Source organism: Chiloscyllium plagiosum, unplaced genomic scaffold, assembly GCF_037043375.1.
Source record: "Chiloscyllium plagiosum isolate Xiang-an unplaced genomic scaffold, Cpla_swu_hap1 HiC_scaffold_31, whole genome shotgun sequence".
In the NCBI taxonomy this organism is placed as follows: Eukaryota; Metazoa; Chordata; class Chondrichthyes; order Orectolobiformes; family Hemiscylliidae; genus Chiloscyllium; species Chiloscyllium plagiosum.
In genome coordinates, this window is record NW_028270169.1 from 36,602,586 (window position 1) to 36,625,404 (window position 22,819).

General features: G+C 39.2%; 2 protein-coding genes across 3 annotated transcripts in view; both read left to right on the forward strand.

Annotated features, from left to right (window-relative positions):
- The first annotated feature begins 917 nt into the window (after positions 1-917).
- Positions 918-6,446, forward strand: mrps17 (mitochondrial ribosomal protein S17). Its single transcript, XM_043718021.2, has 3 exons — positions 918-962; positions 4,513-4,647; positions 5,936-6,446. Exons 2-3 carry the CDS (start codon positions 4,525-4,527, stop codon positions 6,239-6,241), a joined length of 429 nt encoding a protein of 142 aa, XP_043573956.2. The 5' UTR covers positions 918-962; positions 4,513-4,524; the 3' UTR covers positions 6,242-6,446.
- A 2,891-nt stretch (positions 6,447-9,337) lies between these two features.
- The window catches only part of LOC122564087 (protein NipSnap homolog 2-like), a 35,136-nt gene continuing 21,654 nt past the window's right edge, over positions 9,338-22,819 (forward strand). For both annotated transcript variants that reach the window (XM_043718618.2, XM_043718617.2), the window contains exons 1-5: positions 9,338-9,476; positions 15,758-15,897; positions 15,986-16,031; positions 18,884-18,978; positions 19,609-19,679. In XM_043718618.2, coding sequence (XP_043574553.1) covers positions 9,355-9,476; positions 15,758-15,897; positions 15,986-16,031; positions 18,884-18,978; positions 19,609-19,679 — 474 coding nt within the window. In that variant the 5' untranslated portion in view covers positions 9,338-9,354. The remainder of the gene's footprint in view (positions 9,477-15,757; positions 15,898-15,985; positions 16,032-18,883; positions 18,979-19,608; positions 19,680-22,819) is intronic.

Consider the following 22,819-nt stretch of genomic DNA (forward strand, 5'->3'; position numbering starts at 1 on the left):
ACAAAATCCCATGCAAGGACTGCACAAAACACTACATAGAACAAACAGGAAGACAGCTAACGATCCGTATCCATGAACACCAACTAGCCACGAAACGACACGACCAGCTATCCTTAGTAGCTACACATGCAGATGACAAGCAACATGAATTCGACTGGGACAACACTACTATTATAGGACAAGCCAAACAGAGAACAGCCAGGGAATTCCTAGAGGCATGGCACTCATCCACAGATTCATTCAATAAGCACATCCACCTGGACCCAATATACCGACCACTGCAACGGACAGCCGGAACTGACAACCGGAAGCAGCAGATTCAAACCTCTACAAATGGCGGAGGAAAGATCACAGCAGCGCTTCACAGGAGGCTCCCAAGCACTGAGGATGTCACCGAGACAGGGGACGAAACGTCTGCAACACAAATTCCCAGCTCGGCGAACAGGACCACAACAACGAGTACCCGAGCTACAAATCTTCTCACAAACCTTGAACTTTTAACTCCCCTGGCTCTCTAAAATTGCATTATGAAGGGGCAAATTTATCATAAAACCTGCTAAATGTTTCTAGCAATTTTGTTTTGCAACAAATTTAACATTTCATCAAAAAGAAGGCACCTCTGACACTCGCACTTCATCAAATCCAGAACCTCTGATTCAGACGAGAAATGTTAACACTCGAGCTACGGCTGTAACTGACACGTTTGAAATGAAAAAGGTAAAATCAAAGGAATTGGGATGGAATTGAATATAAATTTGTATGTATAATCTTACTGGTGAGATCATAAAACCAACTGCAGGTACATTTTAGCTTCGAATGCCAAGTTACCCTCTGGACAGGTCATGGGCGGGATCGTTGTGCGCATGTGCAATCCCCAGGCCGAGATACAGCGCATGCGCTGCTACCAGCGGAAGTGTCCGTCCCTTCCAAATTCTCCATCCGGTAAGAGCGGACCTGGTAAGGTATGTTAATGGTATATCAAGGTGCTTCTTCTATTTGACTGGGAGGTAGTAACTGTTGAGAAGAGAAAAGGAGTATAGGGAAAAAAAATTCTATTTTGTTTTAAGACCCCCAACTAATAATTATTGCCAGGTGTTGTACATTCGAATTCTCTGTCTTCTCAAGTTATCTGCAATGTCCGAAGTTCTTTAAAACCTTCTGAACTCATTTGTAGATGCAGACGAGAATTTTAAGTGAGGAGGATATAACCAATGTTGGTGGTGTTGAAAGGGATCCATCGTTAAGGATGAGGTTTCTAAATTATTGCAAGAGCAGGGTCGGATTGGAACAAGTCAACATGGATTTAGTAAGGGGAGGTCGTGCTTGACAAACCTTTTGGTTAAACAAGTAGGTTAGACCAGAGAACTCAGTGGATGTGGTCTATCTAGACTTCCAAAACGCCTTTGATAAGGTGCCACATGGGAGGCTGCTGAGCAAGGTGAGGGACCATGGTGTTCGAGGTGAGCTACTGGTATGGATTGAGAATTGGCTGTCTGACAGAAGGCAGAGAGTTGGGATAAAAGGTTCTTTTTCAGAATGGCAGCCGGTGACAAGCGGTGTCCCGCAGGGTTCAGTGTTGGGGCCGCAGTTGTTCACTTTATATATAAATGATCTGGATGAAGGGACTGGGGGCATTCTAGCGAAGTTTGCCGATGATACGAAGTTAGGTGGACAGGCAGGTAGTACTGAGGAAGTGGGGAGGCTGCAGAAGGATCTGGACAGTTTGGGAGAGTGGTCCAGGAAATGGCTGATGGAATTCAATGTGAGCAAATGTGAGGTCTTGCACTTTGGAAAAAAGAATAGAAGCATAGACTACTTTCTAAACGGTGAGAAAATTCAAAAAGCCAAAGTACAAAGGGATCTTGGAGTGCTAGTTGAGGATTATCTAAAGGTAAACATGCAGATTGAGTCCATGATCAAGAAAGCGAATGCAATGTTGTCATTTATCTCAAGAGGGTTGGAATATAAAAGCACCGTTGTGCTACTGAGACTTTATAAAGCTCTGGTTAGGCCCCATTTGGAGTACTGTGTCCAGTTTTGGTCTCCACACCTCAGGAAGGGCATACTGGCACTGGAGCATGTCCAGCAGAGATTCACACGGATGATCCCTGGAATGGTAGGTCTATCATACGAGGAACGGCTGAGGATCCTGGGATTGTATTCATTGGAGTTTAGAAGATTAAGGGGAGATATAATAGAAACTTACAAGATAATACATGGTTTGGAAAGGGTGGACGGTAGGAAATTGTTTCCATTAGGCGAGGAGACTAGGACCCGTGGACACAGCCTTAGAATTAGAGGGGGTAAATTCAGAACAGAAATGCAGAGACATTTCTTTAGCCAGAGAGTGGTGGGCCTGTGGAATTCATTGCCGCAGAGTGCAGGGGAGGCCAGGACACTAAATGTCTTCAAGGCAGAGATTGATAAATTCTTGATGTCACAAGGAATTAAGAGCTACGGGGAGAATGCGGGTAAGTGGAGTTGAAATGCCCATCAGCCATGATTGAATGGTGGAGTGGACTCGATGAGCCGAATGCCCTTACTTTCACTCCTATGTCTTATGGTCTTATGGATGATAAGATTTATTTTAAATTTAATCATGAAAGAATACATTCATATTAGGTTTTCCGCCGCCCTACTTTCAAGTGTGTTTGAAATCATGATAGAAACAAATACTGATTTGTTTGAAGGAGAAATTAGTGTAGACCGTGTATCCCAAAGATTGGCAAATCTTATCAAACTATAAGTCTCTTTAGCTGTTTGCAACATGCAAGGTACTGACTATGCAACCAATATGTTCTTGCAAAGCTCCAAACAATGTCCAACATAAAATATGTGATTGGACAACATTTCCTAAATAGAATCATAGAGATGTATAGTATGGAAACAGACCCTTCGGTCCAACCCGTCCATGCTGACCAGATATCCCAACTACATGACGTCCCAACTACTGTACTCAATACTCTGACCAATAAAAGAAAGTATACCAAACGCCGCCTTCACTATCCTATCTACCTGTGACTCCACTTTCAAGGAGCTATGAACCTGCACTCCAAGGTCTCTTTGTTCAGCAACACTCCCTAGGACCTTACCATTCAGTGTATAAATCCTGCTAAGATTTGCTTTCCCAAAATGCAGCACCTCGCATTTATCTGAATTAAACTCCATCTGCCACCTCTCAGCCCATTGGCCCATCTGGTCCTGTTGTAATCTGAGGTAACCTTCTTCGCTGTCCATCACACCTCCAATTTTGGTGTCATCTGCAAACTTACTAACTGTACCTCTCATGCTCTGAATTAAACTCCATCTGCCATTTCTCGGCCATTAGCCCCATCTGGTCAACATCCTGTGGTAATCTGAGGTAACCTTCTTTGCTGTCCACTACACCTCCAATTTTGGTGTCATCTGCAAACTTACTAACTGTACCTCTCATGCTCGCATCCAAATCATTTATGTAAATGGCAAAACGTAGAGGACCCAGCACCGATCCTGGCACTCCACTGGTCACAGGCCTCCAGTCTGAAAAACAACCCTCCACCTCCACCCTCTGTCTTCTACCTTTGAACCAGTTCTGTATCCACATGGCTAGTTCTCCCTGTATTCCGTGAGATCTAACCTTGCTAACCAATCTCCCATGATCCTGAGTTTGAGAAGAAATATGTTTTCAACTGATTTAAGATTGTCATTTAGGGTTGAGGCGTAGCATGTGAATGGTCAGGTAACTAATTTTTGCAGATAGATCCGTATATACATTATTTCAAATTAAGACAGGCAGCGACCATTCTCTGGTTCATTCCTCGGAATCAAGCTGCCAAGTTTAAATCTACACGAGTTAGCCATTAACTGTTAGTCATCATCTAACTGGTGCAGATGTGTTAAAGAAGTTAGAAGAAAGGAAATAACCAGAAGTAATTTTGTGAATATGAGAGTGTATTAGTAACACAAAAAAACTCAAGCTCGTAACAAGGAAATGAATCATAAACTGCAATTCATTTTCCTGTGTTCCTAGAAACCTGAAAAATAAGAGGAAAATAGAGGCCTTTAAATGTGATAACTAAGATTCCATAAACAGAATAAGACACAAGAAGAGGTACTTGAAATTACATGCAAAAGGAATGCCAAGTGGGATCAATCTAGGTGTGCATGTCATGTCATAGTGGTCACAGCTCAACTGTGATGGCCCAAAAGATATCTGCCTCGAGTATGACAAACAAAACAGCAATCTCCTGGCAGGAGTAGTTACAAGCAGCAGTAGCACAACCTCAACCTCCTTTCCCACAGAGTACTTTAGAAGTGTAATGCATGTTGGGTTTTAATATATGGAAACTGTCAACTAATTACAGAACAAGATCATCCAAAAGATGGTGAGATAAGGCATTAAAGAGCTAAATATTGGGTGAATGTTTCTGCTGTTGTTTGAAGTGTAAAAAAAAAGTAAGTAAAAGTTGTTTCAGCAATTATTTTTGAGCTATTTTGTGTGATATTACAAAATCTCTTTCAATTTAATACAAGCAATTTCCAAAAATGTCAGCAAGAACTGCCTCTGTCCATGCCAAATGGATAATAGGAAAAGTGATTGGGACAAAAATGAAGAAGACTGCCAAAGTCAGAATAACTAGACTTGTGCTGAATCCATATCTGTTAAAGGTAAGATGGATTGTTTTGAGATATATAAAATGTTTTGCAGATGGGAGAAAGGTGAGTAAAATTTATTCATTCTGAAGCCTTTTTTTATTGATTCATAATCTTGAACTCAGCTTTACCAACAAGATTGTGCTATGATTTAGGCATTATTTTTCCAAGTTAATTATTTCCAACACTTAGTGGTTCTAAAATCTGTGTATGAAGATTTTTTAGTTTGTAATCTGAACTTTATCATATACTGTTTGGATAAAAGATTGAGAATTATATTAAATACTCCAGGCAGTATTTACCAAGATTTAACAGTTGGAATTTTATATATTTTGCACATACTTTTCACGTCACTAAATATTTCATTTTTGCTTTGTATCTTCTTATTATTATTTTGACTTTCCTAAACAATACAAATGGTCTTATTTGTCAAATGTTTTTAAATAGAAAAAATGTTTTGAATGTTCTCAATTCAATTTTGTGTTTACAGCCACTGTCTACATGCATGTTTGAAGTAATTTTAAGTCTTGTAGACATCAAGCTTTTACTAACTGTCTGTAATTTTACAGAATAAAAGGCTACAAATTTCCCATCTACCATTTCCCATTTGGCAAATCTTGGACCATTCAATAGTAATAAAATAAAGTTGCTACCAGTAACAACGTGAATGTCAAGCTCTCAGATAGCTGTTAAAAACCCAAATGGTTCATCAATGGCCCTTTAGGAAGAAACCAAGAATGGGCTAGTAAATGTCAGCCTTGCCAGTGGCAGCCCTGTGAAATTTTTAAAAATGTCCACACCTTTGCTAGTAAATACACCAGCCAGCAGATAGATCAACAGTTCTGAATACCACAGTCACCTCTTTTCTTAGAACCTCTGACAACATCCCTGTGTAAAACTTTAGGGCAGCATGGTGGCTCAGTGGTCAGCACTGCTGATTTACAGAGCCAGGAGTCAAGGTTGGATTACACCCTTGTGCAACTGTCTGTGTGGAGTTTGCACGTTCTCCCTGTGTCTGCGTGGATTTCCACTAAGTGCTCTGCTTTCCTCCCACAGTCCAAAGATGTGCAGTTAAGTTGGATTGGCCATGCTAAATTGTTAGTAGTGTCCAAGGATGTGCAGACTAGGTGTATTTAGCCATGGGAAATGCAGGGTTACAGGGATAGGATGGGTCTGGGTGGGTGTGGACTCGATAGGCTGAATCGCCTGCTTTCACAATGTAGGGATTCTGTGATAAACTCTTTAAAAGTAGCAAGTGTACTGTGTGTTTTTAATTGCATTTTTAATGTTCATTCTTCTACAGTTTTACAATAAAAGGAAGACCTATTTTGCTCATGATCCAAAAGAAGAGTGCACAGTGGGTGATATCGTGCTTCTAAAGGCTTTGCCTGAACGAAGGACCAAGCATGTTAAACATGAACTGGCAGAAATTGTGTTCAAAGTTGGAAATATCATTGATCCAATCACACAGAAACGTTGTAGTGGAAGCAGAATACTTGAGACCATTAAAGACTCTGATTTAGATATGGGATCCCTCAGTGATCATATGAATAATTTAGAGATCAGTGGTGTGCAGAATAATTCAGAACATAAAACCTCTGCAAGTTGAACCATAATAAAATATTTGTAAATTTGAATGTATATTTAATAAATATTCGTACTGCAAATGTTATTCAGAAACAAAAAAAGGTACGTTTTTTTATGCAAAAGAGGTGCATGATGATTTTCCCATCTTGCATTCATGTTTTCCTGCACTTTGGAAGTGATTGGATTTTATGAAATCATAATAAATTCAAATGATTTCATATACTCAACATTCAAGCTTTGATTTTATTTCTGTTTTACACTCAATCATCAGATACCACTGCAAGGTTACAGGGATAGGGTAGGATGTTGGGTCTGGGTGGGAGGCTGTTCGGAGAGTCAGTGTAGACTTGATTGGCTGAAAGGCCTGTTTCTACGCTGTAAGGATTCTATGATCAGGCTGCTTTATAAATAGAATTCTGGGTGATTTTTCATTAAATTCTGAAAATCAGTCAAAATATACATGGTCGAATAACATTTTGGTTGCTACGCCATTTTAACCTTTTAGTGTAGAATGTGATGCAGGACTCCCAACGAACAGCTATTTATAATCTTTAATAATGAACTAATGCATGCATGATAAAGCTGCTTATAATAGGTTGGAATGAATGGGTGCAACAAGTTATTGAATGTCAAACATTACAGTGCAGTACATGCCTTAAGTCCTCGATGTTGCGCTGACCTGTGAAACTAATCTGAAGCCCATCTAACCTACACCATTCCATTATCATCCATATTTTATCCAATGACCATTTAAGTGCCCTCAAAGTTGGCGAGTCTACTACTGTTGCAGGCAGGGCATTCCACCCCCTTTATACACTCTGAGTAAAGAACCTAGCTCTGACATCTGTCCAATATCTATCACCCCTCAATTTAAAGCTGTGTCCGCTCGTGCTAGCCATCACCATCCGTGGAAAAAGGCTCTACTGTCCACCCTATCTAATCCTCTGATCATCTTGTATGTCTCTATTAAGTGACCTCTTAACTTTCTTCTCTCTAACGAAAATAGCCTCAAGTCCCTCATAAGTTTCCTGATAAGACCTTCGCTCCATACCAGACAACATCCTAGCAAGTGCTCCGGGTGCTCCGGTTTCCTCCCACACTCCAAAGATGTGCAGGTTAGGTGAATTGGCCACGCTAAATTGCCTGTAGTGTTAGGTGTAGGGGAATGGGTCTGGGTGGGTGCGCTTCGGCGGGTCGGTGTGGACTTGTTGGGCCGAAGGGCCTGTTTCCACACTGTAAAGTAATCTAATCTAATCTAAAAAAAAAAGTCTCCTCTGCACCATTTCCAATTTATTGGAAAGCCAAAGGCCTGTAGAACACTGTAATGTTCTACATTCTATAACTTGTTTCACCCATTCATTCCAACCCATCATAAGCAGCTTTATTATGCAAGCATTAGTTCATTATTAAATGTTATAAATAGTTGTTTGTTGGGAGTTCTGTATCACATTCGACACCAGAACTGTACACAGTACTCCAAGTGGGGCCACACCAGAGCTTTGTACAGCTGCAGCATGACTTTATAGCCCTGACACTCAGTCCCTCTACCAATAAAAGTTAATATACCATATGCCTTCTTAGCAACCCGATCAACCAGGGTAGTAACTTTCAGGGATCCATGCACATGGACGCTGAGATCTCTCTGCTCATCTTCATGACCAAGAATCTTACCATTAGCCCAGTACTCTGTATTCCTGTTACTCTTTTCAAAGTGAATCACCTTACATTTTTTCCACATTAAACTCCATTTTCTACCTCTCAGCCTAGCTATGCAATTTATCTATGTCCCTCTGTAACCTGCAACATCTTTTTGCACTATCCACAACTCTTCTGACTTTAGTGTAATCCACAAATTTACAAACCCATCCTTCTATGCCCTCATCCAGGTCATTTATAAAAATGACAAACAGCAGTGGCCCCAAAACAGATCCTTGCAGTACACTGAACTCCAGGATGAACATTTCCTATCAACCACCACCCTTTGTCTTCTTTCAGCTAGCCAATTTCTGATCCAAACCACTAAATCACCCTCAATCCCATGCCTCAATATTTTCTGCAATAGCTTAATGTGGGGAACCTTATCAAATGCTTTACTGAAATCCATACACACCACATCAACCGCCTTACCCTCATCCACCTGTTTGGTCACCTCCTCAAAGAACTCAATAAGGTTTGTGAGGCACAGCCTACCCTTCACAAAACCACATTGACTATCCCTAATCAAATTATTCCTTTCTAGATGATTATGAACCCTAATTCTTATAATCCTTTCCAACACTGTACCCACAACTGCAGTGATGCTCAGTGGTCTATAATTACAAGGGTTGCCTCTACTCCCCTTCCTGAACAAGGGGACAACATTTGCTATCCTCCAGTCTTATGGCACTATTCCTATAGTCAATGATGGAATAAAGATCAAAGCCAAAGGCTCTGCAATCTCCTCCCTAGCTTGCCAGAGAATAATAGGATAAATCCCATCCAGCTCAGGGGACTTAATCAAACTATAACCTCTCATTCTCAAGCTGAAAAATCCTGGCAACATACAGTAGACTCATCAGCACATAAAGACAGACAGGTTATGCTTTTGAATAAAGAGTTTGTAAACTCAACTATGTTAAGCAGAGTATTATTTTCAGTGTGAACATGAGTCAATATACTGTTAATACAAACATTAATTTAGAAAATGAGTCAATGTGTTCAATTGACATCAGCAACAAAGGAAAAATCAAACTTAAACAATAAGCTCTCTCTGCCCCTTGCCTGCTCTAGTTTTACATTTGACAACATTGAACCAAAAAAAATGACTTGGTAGCCCTGTAGTGACATTTGGTGCTCAAAGGAAAAGCAACCAGGCCTGAGTTTTTGTGTGGTTTGAATTTTGAGTACAGGCAGGACAATCGCTGCTTCGGGCATAAATCTTAATTCAGAGAACCGAGATCAAATATCAGCAATTTATAATGCGTGCTAAATTAATTGTAAGACTTTTTAAATGTGACATCACATAGTGATGAGTATGAATCCATGACCAAGGGCTGAAGTTGCTGTTGCTAAGGCTTGGGAGGAGGAGAGGGGCGGGTGCTGGTAGCGCATGCGCACGTCATTCGGCGCCGGGGTGAATGTCACCTCCACAGCAAGATGGCGGCCAGAGTTCTCATCAACACAGGGGCCGGTGTGAGCAGGGCCACAGTCCGGGTACAGGGCGAAGGCCGGCCCTTGGCAACTACTGTTGCTAATACCAGCACTGCAACAATCACCAGGTCAGTGCACGTTAAGCCTCGCCTCTTCCAAATTCGCTTGAGCTCCAGTGTTACTAGAGGTCGGCTGAGGCAAACTGAGGTAAAGTTTATCCCAGGTCGGCCCTTCCCTTGCCTCTCTACCACACAAAAGTCAGGTGTTACTATATATTTTTTTAAGAATAATTTTAATTATTTCCGAACGCAGTTGACAGCATTACAGTTAACTCACTGCTTAGTTTCGCAAGCATCTAAATAAACAACTGGTAATGAGCTGCAGATATTTTAATTCCTCAACTCGGAAGTTTGTTTTGGAGACTCGCATTTGCGCTTTTGCATTTTGTCAAGGTCATTTGTCTTTTTGACTGTACGTGGTAATTAAAACTATGTTGCCAGGGTTCTGTTCGTATTGCCATTTTGTTAAAAGTAGGATAAAATTAATGGTTTATTATACAAATTGTTTCCCGAAAAATATTTAATCATGTCTAAATTTCTTCATTCCGAGCAATTAAAAAGATATTCTTTTGGAGTGTATGGCACACAGAAAGGCATTGGTGTGTTGGTATATGAACAAAATAAAGCAATGATTAACATTGCACTTTAGGTCGCAATCTCCCACAACAATTGTTTTGTATGATTTCACAACTAAATTACAATAGCTTTCACTTCGTGGCTACAATATAAAATAATGTAACAGTCTTGTTTGATTGTTCTAATAGGTACTTGTGGATTTGTGTTTTGACATTTTAACAAGAATGTGGAAGATTAGCAAGGATTACACTGGAATAGTCAAATTTGAAAATAACAAAGTATACATACATAAGGCTTTCAGTACTAAATGCAAGGGCACATTCAAATTGAAATAGGCAGTTTTCGTCATGGTGTGAATATGTTGAAAAACTCATCTTGATTGATGTCAACTCTGAAATTGGTGTGGAGTGGTTTGATTTAGTTTCAAACAGTTGTTAGGTAGAAGAATGGAGTTATTAGCTAGGGATAGATGTAGCAGGGCTGATGCTACCTACAATGGCTTCAGTGGTCCAGGACATTCAGCCTCGGACCTTCGGGTGACCATCCTCCAAGGTGGACTTCGGGACAGGCAGCAGAGGAAAGTGGCCAAGCAGAGGCTGATAGCTAAGTTCGGTACCCATAGGGAGGGCCTCAACCGGGACCTTGGGTTCATGTCACATTACAGGTGATCACCATTGCATTACACACACACACACACACACACACACACACACACAAATTCCTACACACACTCACATGCACACGGACACAGATACATACAGACGCACACACAGACTCCCACACATGCACCCCCTCACAGACTTAAGACACTCTGCACTCACTATACACACACACACACACACACTTTCTCACACTCCCAACCCCCACCCCAGACAGACAGAGACACACAGACAGACAAAGACCCACATGCACACATATATATTGTGTGTGGTGAATTTTTTTGGTACTTTCAGAGATACATTGCACTTTGCTCAAAAACCACATACAATCATGTAGAACTCTGAGCTCAAAAACTGCATGAATTTATGTGAAACTCTGTTATCTCACTTTTTAGATTGGAATCAATCTAAACATCAGGTCATAGACAGAGAACACAGGGGGCTAACACCTTCAACACCTAAAACTGTTATTTCACTTTTTAGATTGGAATCAATCTAAACATCATGGCATAGACAGAGAACACAGGGGGCCAACACCTTCAACATATTGTCTAGCTATCACCATTGTTAACAGCTAACCCGAGAATGCAACTTTTAAAAAAAAGGGTTTTGTGATTTACACATGAAAGAAGTGAAACTATCACTGTATTCTAACAGATGAAAGGCTTAACAGACAATCAATTCTTCAATGTATAATTTCAGTTACATCACACTGCAAATTTTTGCTATAAATTCTGTGTTACGATCAAGCCCTCCACAATCACCTGATGAAGGAGCGTCGCTCCGAAAGCTAGTGTGCTTCCAATTAAACCTGTTGGACTATAACCTGGTGTTGTGTGATTTTTAACTTTGTACACCCCAGTCCAACACCGGCATCTCCGAATCATGACTACAATGGCTTCAATCTTCCCAATGCTTAAATCAAACAAATTTCTGTTTATTTGATACTGGATATTAGCTGAGCAGTTTGATCAGTTAGTAGCAATGGAGAAGTTGAGAAAAGTGCTGGTGCATTAGAACAGTATATCATTGGTGTACATGTGAGAACAATGTTTTGCTTTTGACATTACTGAGGAACGGTTTGTCAAAAGAGAAAGACATATGTCAAGGATAGATCTTTGAAAAGCAACAGAGGAAATGGGAAGCAAAACTATTGCAAATGATACTTAGTCTGTGATTAAAATAGATGGAAATTGAGCCAAACAAGCACAGGCAGACACATGCGTAATGGATAAGGTATCGGACTTCGTTGCTAATCAGGGTGCTATCAGAAGATTGCAGGTCTGTAACTTGCCGTGATTTTTGAAGGTTCATCCAGACAAATGACAGTGAAGAGGCATTGAAGAGAATATGATCAACCATATCAACAGCTTCAGATAGGCTACAAAGGATCTAATGAATGATTTATCTTTGACATTTTCTGTTACTGAGATTTTTTTAAAAAATAGATTCCCTACAGTATGGAAACAGGCCCTTCAGCCTAACCAGTCCACACCGACTCTCTGAAGAGCAACCCCCCTCCCCCCCGACCCATTTCCGTCTGACTAATGCACTTAACACTATGGGCAATTTAGCATGGTTAATTTACCTGACCTGCACATCTTTGGACTGTGGGAGGAAACCGGAACACCCTGAGGAAACCCACACAGACACGAGGAGAATGTACAAACTCCACACAGACAGTCGCCTGAGGCTGGAATTGAACCTGGGACCCTGGTGCTGTGAGGCAGCAGTGCTAACTACTGAGCCATCGTGCGAGATATTTGGTGTCTGCCATTTTGGGACTCTAACAAGAATTCAAAAATCTGAGAGGTAAGTTTGAATCTGGGAGACACCAGCACATGCAAGGACTTTAGAGAGGAAAGGAAGATTGGCAAGAAGACTAACGTTTGCCGGAGCATGGGATCAGAAGTTCTTGAAGAAAAGAGAACAGCACCTGAAGAGGAAACCATTAATGTCAGCTAATGTAGGGATGATAAAGGATGATGATTTCGACAAACACAATTGAAGATGGTCAACCCTGTTATTGTGCCACCAAGAGATGAAGAAAGCAAGCTTGATGTGAATTACAGCCATCGTAAACTTCTCTGATAAAACTGTGATTTAATATTGATTTTGCACTATAATGAGGCTTAGATTATTTTTCAAGGATAGGGCAAAATAAGTTATTTTCTCATAGGACAAATGAATCAAAAAGAATTGATGCTTTATGTTCAAAAGGGAGAGAAGCTCGTAGAGAATTGATGTCTAACTGTTTTCCAGTGGCCCCTGCCATTCCACAATACAAAAAAAACTTGTCAGGTGCACAACTGCTTTAACTGTTTTTTGCTTGATTGGTTTTGACCATGTACCTGCGTAAGTGGCATGGTCCTCTAATAGGACTGTCAGCTATCAAGAGCTAGCATTAGTTGTAAAATTAGCACAAGTCTTTTTCTGTGGCTCTGCCACCCTACCACAGTAGAACTACCTGTACTTCATTTTTGAAGAAAAACACAGAATAACACTGGGTATAGATGCTCGGCACCACATCCACTACCTTAAAATCTCACTTCTTCGAGCACTAGCTCACCGTCTTGGCAATGTATACCACCTACAAGATGCATTGCAATAACCCATCAAGACTACTTCAACAAGACCTTCCAAAGCTCTAAACTGTTTCTACAAGAAGAACCAGCACTGACTGCACATTCCTCTTGAAGTCGCACATTATCCTGACTTTGAAATATATCCTCATTCCTTCCTCAGTCAAAATTTTGAAATTCTACAGAATGGCACTATCAGGCTACTTTCATGATACAGAATTCAGAAAGTAGCTCAAAACATCCTCCTTGGAGCTGTTGGGAATGAACATAAATGCTGACCTTACCAGAGACTTCTACATCTCATGAATTATTTATTTTTAAAAAACTAAGCATACCACTGATCAGTTTTGGCACAGTGTTAGTGTCCCTACCAGTGACTCAACATCTGACTTACATTCCTGGCAGGCAGGACTTTATGTTTTAATAATCAGTCATGACTGTTTGATTAAAATAATTTGGGTAAATGAGGTGGTGGAGTAGCTCCAGAGGTTAACCTTCTGAGGGCATGGGTTCAAATCCCTCCATGGTAGGTGGTGTAATTCAATTAATGCACCTGAAATTGTGGCCAGATAGTAAAAATGATGAACTTGAAGTCCATTGTGGTTCAAATTCTGCTGACTGCTCTGCAACAGGGTTTTGTAGCAGAGTGATTGTGCCACTACATCGCTAGGAGAGGCGATGGTCTAGTAGTATTATTGTTAGACTATTAATCTGGCAAATCCTGGTAATGTTCACAAATGTCCTTGAGGGAAGGAAACTGCCATCCTTATCTGGTCTGACTGACATGTGACTCCAGATCCACAGCAAAGTGATTGACTCTCAAATGCCCTCTAGGCAATTAGATATGGACAATGAATGCTGATCTAAGCCAGTGACGCCCACATCTGTGAGTGTTCAACTCTCACCTGCCACAGAGGTGTGCCTTAACATATCTGAATAGGTTGATTTAAATAAAAAATACGCATACATAATCTCTTGTTTTCGTAACTTGCGCTAAAATGCATTTATTTGCATTTCGTCAATACTTTCCATGACTACAGGACATCCTAAAGTATGTTACAGCTTATGAAGTACTTTTGCAGTGTAGTCAATGTTCTAATTGTTACACGAGATCTCAAACAAAAATGAGATAAATAATTAGACAATCTATTTGTGATGATTTAGGCAATGAATGTTAATACATAAGATAGACAGACCTTTCTGGGTTTTCCAGTAAGTATTTTAGAACCTCTATACTTTTATGATACTGTATTTTTATCATTACAAAATGTGTATACATTTTTTGTTTATTTGTATAATAGATGTTTGTTTATATAAATACAATATTTTATTTCAACATGCACCTGTAAAGCACTTTGAGATGTTTTGCTATGTTTGAAGTACTAAATATATATTTATTGAAACGGCTTATGAATTAGGCATTTGAACTTTGAGTTCTTAAGTGAAAATGTGTACGAAATTTCTTTCAAAAAGCATTTTTAAGTGACCATCAATTTATAATAAACCATATTTTGAAAATGTTAATCTATTCCCCACCATAAGTTTTATCATATTAAAGTATTATTCTTCCATTACTAAGGTTTAAATAAGAAAAATGTGGGAAGATACACCAAATTTTGTTAATGTATTTAATTATTTGACAGTTCTCTGGCCTTGTTCTCAGTGAGAGTTCTCATAGCTAGATTCCTTACCCTCCTTTGTCCAGTTGTTGTATATATTTTATACATTAATATATTTTCAAAAGGTTGGGCTTACCAAAGCTTTATAATTTGGGAATTCTGTTTTGTGGGTATCATGTGTAATTCTTCCATTTTTATTCATACTGATCTTTTCCCTTTCTGTACAATTCTGTAGCCGCCTTTAAGCATTTCTAAACATGACCTGATAATCTGTCATAGCAAAATACTGCCGATGCTGGAAGTTTTGAAGTAGAACAAACATTGCTGAAATCTCACAGATCTGCTAAATGCCTCCAATAGTTTTTATTTTTACATGCTCATCTCCTATGTTTTATTTCTTATAATAACAGCAGCGTTAGATTAGGTTAGATTACTTAGTGTGGAAACAAGCCCTTCGGCCCAACTAGTCCACACCGACCCTCCGAAGAGCAACCCACCCAGACACATTCCTCTACATTTACCCCTTCACCTAACACTACGGGCAATTTAGCATGGCCAATTCACCTAACCTGCATATTTTTTTTGGACTGTGGGAGGAAACCAGAGGACACCCACGCAGACACAGAGAATGTGCAAACTCCACACAGACAGCCTGAAGCAGAAATTGAACCCGGGTCTCTGGCACTGTGAGGCAGCAGTGCTAACCACTGTGCCACCATGCCGCCCAGCTCAGTATCTTTACCCTTATTCCCTAAGATATGCCTTGCTAAAGTTGATTTTTTTTTTCTCTCTCTCTGCAATGTTCATTCTCTTTATCCACCAAAACCTAACCTTAAAAGCCACCAGGATTGTGTTACCTTGTACAATGTTACCTGACTGGCTCAACTATTCTAAATATTCATGTTTCTGTGCAGGGCGTTATCTGCGACTTCTTACAACAACAGGGAGGATAGCTGGTTTAAATCACTGTTTGTTAGGAAGGTGGATCCACGCAAAGATGCTCATTCAAACCTGCTAGCTAAAAAGGAAACCAGCAGCCTGTACAAAATTCAGTGTAAGTATTTGGAGTGCTTTTTAAAACTGAAAAGGAATGTATTATTTTCAAATTGTTTCTATGTATAATTTTAAAACTTTCTTTTCAGTTCACAATGTAAAGCCAGAATGCCTGGAGACTTACAACAAACTTTGGTAAGATTAAAACAAAAAGTCTTATTCAGTTTTTTTTTAGCTTAAGAAAACTAAACTATTATTCATTTCAGGTTTCTCCCATTATTAAAAAAATTGTTTCACCAGATGCCATATTAGTCTATACAGTAAATTGAGTAATACAGCTCATAATACACTTTTAAAACTCCTTAAATGAAACTCAGGCCCATTCCTTCTCTCTTTTCTCTAGCAACGATCTTGGTTTGCTTTGTTGTTACTGTAGCTATAAAAAGGAACAATATTTCTCCTCTAGGAAAATGGTTTAGTAAGCTTATTGCAATTGTTGAATGTGAAAGACTCTACCTTTAGACTACTCTGTTTAAGCTTAACTGTCTCTTTCTGAGAATTAAATAAGTTTGGTGCTTTGTCTTGGTAAAAATGATTCAATAGGAGAGAGGTAACCAAAGTTTGGGAGAAGATTTGTAGCTCGGGTGCTCGTTGTTGTGGTTCTGTTCACCGAGCTGGGAATTTGTGTTGCAGACGTTTCGTCCCCTGTCTCGGTGACATCCTCAGTGCTTGGGAGCCTTCTGTGATGTTTCCTCCGGCATTTATAGTTATTTGTATCTGCCGCTTCCAGCTGTCCGCTGCAGAGGCCGGTGTATTGGGTTCAACACACACAAAAGAAGTTGCATCAAGATACTGTTCAAAAGGGCCACCACACACTGCAGCACACCAGAACTGCAAAAAGAGGAAGAAGAACACCTATACAATGTACTCGCCAAAAACTGATACCCCCGCAATTTCATCAACAGATGCCTAAGGGAAAGACAACGGAATGAGGACATGCCACAATCCAAAGGACTAGCCATACTACCATACATCAAAAACATTTCTGAACTGACAGCCAGACTACTGCGACCACTAGGACTCCTAACAGCACACAAACCAACAGCCACTCTCAGACAACAACTCACCAGGACGAAGGACCCAATACCCAGCATGAGCAAAACTACTGTAGTGTACAAAATCCCATGCAAGGACTGCACAAAACACTACATAGGACAAACAGGAAGACATCTAATGATCCGCATCCATGAACACCAACTAGCCACGAAACGACATGACCAGCTACCCTTAGTAGCCACACACTTAGATGACAAGCAACATGAGTTCGACTGGGGCAACACCACTATTACAGGATAAGCCAAACAGAGAACAGCCAGGGAATTCCTAGAGGCATGGCATTCATCCACAGATTCAATCAATAAGCGCATCGACCTGGACCCAATATCCCGGTCTCTGCAGCGGACAGCTGGAACTGACAACCGGAAGCGGCAGATACAAATCGCTATAAATGCTGGAGGAAAGATCACAGAAGCGCTTCACAGGAGGCTCCCAAGCACTGAGGATGTCACCTAGACAGGGGACGAAACGTCTGCAACACAAATTCCCAGCTCGGTGAACAGAACCACAACAACGGAGAGAGGTAACCGAAAGCACATTGGTCAGATTCACAGGAACTTGACAAAGGCATAGCTATTATTTTGTGGTATTATAAATGGAGAAGAAAGGGCTTTGTCTATTAGAATTAAGCAAATCCCTCTTGTCCTTCTCAACCAGTTTGCAGCCTATGAAATTACAGACCACAGCATCTACTATTGCCTCGCTACTGCTAACCAGCTGAACGAGCCCCCACTTTGTGATTACCTTTCTATTGTGTCTACTATGACGATATGTGCTTTTAAGGAGGATTTGTTCTGTCCTGTTTCTCTTGAAGAGAGGTTTTTTTTTAAACTTGCTGCTGAGGTGCCTGATCCATGGATAGCAGAGTAAATAGCTTTGAGGTTTTTTTAAATTAGGCAACAGAAGCATGAGTGGCTGGAGTCAGACCCAGGATTTTAGCTTTGCTTTCAATTGTTGAAATTGGGATTTTGGAGTTGAAACTGCTACGTACAGCTCTCTTTCTCTGCTGCTGCAAAAGCCATGGGGTCTCTCTCTGCTGCTAAATTCATTCTTTCAGTTTTTCCTTTCTCCTAGAGGAGATTGCAAGTGAGGGACACCTATTTTGCTGAATTTGCCTTTTCCAAAGGCATATTTATGGAATGCTGCTATATTAGAACAGTCTATGAGTAGAAGTTTTTCTTAAGTATTTCATTAGAGTTAAATTTATGACAATTCCTTTTCTTTGTTTGAATTTTAACTGTGTGGTCTAAGAATAAAATGTGTTCTGTTTAAAGTCTAGCAGTTTAACCAATCGAATCCCATCTAGAACACATCATCTTGCACTTGCCTCTAAATAAGATAAAATTTTGTGTCTAGACTATCTTCTACATTTTGAGGGGGTTTGGTCTGGTCTATAACACTAGTCCTAGCTGAAGAATCACTTGCAATGTGTGTTCCTTATGGCTTGGACTGTGCTGTCTGGTGTTGCCCAAGAACTTATTAAAAGCAATTCTTTCCTTTTACTGTGGTAAGACTTAAAAATTGTCCTTTCTAACTCTCGCTCTCACACAGCACCTCCTCACTCCACCCCCGTGTTATTTTGATGAAAGTAGCTGTTAACTATAATTCTGATAAATTTGTACAAGTGTGTACCAAGTCAGTCATACAACTGTACACAAATACAATTATAGATGATATCTCTAGACGTTTGTAAAGTGAATCCTTTGCAAGCAGAAGAGTTGATGGGTGCACACAATCACGCAATAATTTGGTGATATGACCTATTTCAATACATGTTTCATATATTCAAATACCCTTCTCAATGCTCATTGCTAAACCTTAGATTCTTTGTGTAATAGTGAGATTTTAGACAATTAGCTTAAAGTACAACAAATTAGAAAATTCCTCGAGTTGGAAAACCCCTGAAATAAACACTAGTTTGTTCTTTGCAGTGTAGAGGTACTACCAAAAGTTCATACAGACCAAAACTACCCATGTGAACTTGTGGGGACGTGGAATACGTGGTATGGAGAGCAGGATCAAGCTGGTATGAATGTTTCTATAAGCAGAATAGCAAAGCATAACTAATTTGTAGATGTTACAATTTTGTATCATTGTGTCGTGCTGAAATGTCTTTTGTTTTTGTATTTAATTGAATACAGAATAATAGATGTTATATACAGACTATAATACATTTCCTGTTTTAAGTAGGAAATGTCTCCCTGGCATATGAATGTTGTTTTGCCTTAGATGTTTGCACCATCCTAGAATTTTGATTTTGATTTTGAACACCTTTTTTCTAATATTTATCAAGTCAACCTTAAAATTGTCATGTCAAATTGCATTGTGACGTTCAGCAAATCCACTGCTGACTTTGCTTGAAAAAATGTTCTCGAAGCAACTGATCGTATATCTGTAAGTAACGTACCTACAAAGGTATTAAAAGGTATCATCTCTGATTCTTGAATGTGATACTAGTCTAGGAGGTAATTAGTTATAACTGTCAGTTTTGCTACTATCGAAATATTGAAACTTCAATTTGTGAAGTAACGAAAAAATTATTACCCATCCAGCATTTTCATTAGTTCAGAACTGAATCATGGAGCTAACACACACTGACACATAAGATGAAATAGAGAAGACTTGCTTTCTGTTATCCTATTTCTGTCTTTTTCAGTCCACCTCTGGAAGTATAGTGGAGGTTACCCCACGCTTACCGAGGTGATGAGTAAGCTCAGACAAAATAAGGTAACACCATTAAAAGGGTGTGTTTTAGTTCTGACAAAGTGATAGAAGATCTTGTTTTTATAGTTTTCTGTTTATAGTAATGCTTACATAACATGTATTAAGATATCTATACGTTTACTAGGTTAGAGTTGGAATCAGTGTGTAGATTTTGGCTTAATGTTTAGATTTTCTCAGTTTCTAAAGGGAACTGAAAATCCAAATGGAAAATATATTCAAAATAATACAGTTTCTGCAATTGTAGTTTTTTGGCAACATGAAATAACAAAATAACTGTATATTCCATTGTTTGGAAATCAAAATTTACAAAAGCTTAGCAATTTTGCTTTCCCAAATTGCCCAACTTGGAACGGAAAATGGGGCAAAATTGGAAGCTGTATGTTTAAAAACATAAAATTTACATTTTTACTTCTGAGATGCATTGGAAACAACCAATCCTATTTGGCCACTGCAGTACATTTTACCACTTATTTTTCAGCTGAGACTGGATGGCAATGTTCTAAATAAGTTACACACTTCTGAAATCAGCCTTTTCAAGGAACAATTCTTTTATAAGAACCAATGTGCAGTTTTAATTTGTAGCAATTCAGCATATTTAAGAACAGTGTTACTCATTTGGATAACCTCAGTGAGTTCCTGGGAATTTGCAAGTGGATGTAGGAAAATAAATGAAAGATTCAATTATATGTTTCAAGACAACAGGTGGCAATCATGGTCACACAGTAAGCTTGCCATCATATTGGTCAAGCTAGTTGATCTATTCTGTGAAATTTGATTTTTTTTTAAAGCAGTTGAACAAATTGAGAATGCTGTAATGGCTTAACTTAAATTTATAATTGTTGAATATTTATAACTCCACTTTTTTATTAGTTTGATCAATGCCAGCTGTAAAGTTATAGACTTTAACAAGTTCTTTAAATTAATTGAAATGGGAAACTGATTGTAAAATGTGGAATTGATGGTAGTACACCACCACCCAATATGAATGGATGTGATTTGTTTTAATTGTATAGAATTCTTCAATTCTGGAAAAGGTTCCTTGTATTTCAGTGTTTGCTAATATGAAGGTTAAACATAAGGATCCAATTTTCCCAATTTCAAAGAGATGATCTTTCTTCAACAACAATGACTAGACCTTATTATTAAATTAATTTTGTGATTAATATACATTAGTTGCACATTCCATTGTCATAGAATTGGAGAGCCTATTAATATAAAAGGTGTTGGAGGACTGTAGATATCTACATGGTTGTTGACTTGGAGGGGATTACAATAATTGGGAAGAAGAAAGGCATTCGAGAGATTTGAAATCAAGGCCAAGATTTCAAACTTAAATGGACAGACTGGGAGTTATTGTAGCTAAGGAGGCACAATGGTAAAGATTTGAAATGGTGCCTAGGAAGCAGAGATTTAGATGAACTCAAGTTAATGTTGGATGCAAAGTGGGAGGCAATCCCAGAGAGCTTTGGAATTGTCAAGTCTGAAGGCAACATAGGTATGAGTTAATGTTTTAGCAACAAATGAGATGAGGCGTTGCTGGGTGATGTTCCAGAGTCGGTGTTATTAATGAAGCTCACTTGGGATTAAGCAAAATACCAATTTTGCAAGTTTAGCTTCAGACACTTGTCAGTGAGAGTGATAAAGTCAGTGACTACGGAATGGAGTTTGTGGCAGGAACTGAAGTCTGAAAGGAGATCTCTGCTCATCTAATACTATATGTCATGTAATTAATGTATAAATTCAGAAACAATGGAGTGATCCAAGAGAGGTGATGGTGGTGGTTAGAACTTGGTGTTACCCAATGTACTTTTGAAAACTAATATTGTAATGTTGATATCACAAAGTGAGCAGCAAATCAATTAGAAATAGGCAGGGTCTCTAGTTGGATCTTTGTGAACTTTCAGATGTGTTGGTATGGAGATGGAAAGAAAAACTACCTGATTTATTCCCGTCAATGTCAGAATGTGCATAATGCAATATTTTCAGAAACTGATAATTTGAAATTAACTATCAATCTACATCAAATGAAATATTGAAAGATAATCTATATTGATAAAAACATTGGGGTCAGTATTTTCATTGAATTTATTGATAGTGTAATCCTTCACTATTGTGGGTTGTCAAATTGAAGGTAATTGTTTAATTATTGGAGAATATTGAATATAGTCATTTAGTTAAATTTTTCGCAACCAATGAAAAACACATTTTGCAAAAGCTTTTCATCTTGCAGTCATGAGGACAATAGCAAGTACTTCAAAAATAAAGAAATCAACATATTTTTGCAACAGAAAGAAGAGCATAGTCATTGGTTGTCAAGTGGACTCTGGCAAAGCAGTTGCCATGGAAAATGTGGCAGTTAGATGATAGCTAACAGTTAATTGCCAAGTTTTGTTTATTTTTAGACCAGGCAGATTTATACTGAATAGTCCCTGAGGAATTAACCAGAAAATGACTCATTTATTTCAAGTTGGAAGAATGTGTGCATTGTGTGCACACATTCTTCCTGACTTTACAAAATAGGACTCTGTATTAATCTATATAGCTTTGATTACTCGGAAGTGCACCATATTGCAAGCTGTATGGACAATCTTAAATTTGTCTGTGTTTTTCATTATACATTCAGGATAATTTAACAGATATTGTCCAGTCATAGAATTGCGTCTTTATGGAATCATGTTTCGTGAAACTTGAAAGGGTTCAGAAAAGATTTACAAGGATGTTGCCAGGGTTGGAGGATTTGAGATATAGGGAGAGACGGATCAGGCTGGGGCTGTTTTCCCAGAGGCTGAGGGGTGACCTTATAGAGGTTTATAAAATCATGAGGGGCATGGATAGGATAAATAGAAAAAAGTCTCTTCTCTGAGTGGGGGAGTCCAGAACTAGAGGGCATAGAGTTAAGGTGAGAGGGGAAAGATATTAAAGAGACCTAAGGGGCAACTTTTTAATGGAGGTTGGTATGTGTATGGAATGAGCTGCCAGAGGAAGTGGTGGAGGCTGGTACAATTGCAACATTTAAAAGGCATCTGGATGGGTATATGAATAGGAAGAGTTTGGATGGATATGGGCTGGGTATTGGCAGGTGGGACTAGATTGGGTTGGGATATCAGGTCAGCATGGACGAGTTGTACCAAAGGGTTAGTTTC

Excerpts from the sequence above, each read along its gene's own strand:
- mrps17 (XM_043718021.2), top strand. The coding sequence starts at position 4,525 with ATGTCAGCAAGAACTGCCTCTGTCCATGCCAAATGGATAATAGGAAAA. Across the intron at positions 4,648-5,935 it reads TGAATCCATATCTGTTAAAG|TTTTACAATAAAAGGAAGAC; the intron begins GTAAGATGGATT and ends ATTCTTCTACAG.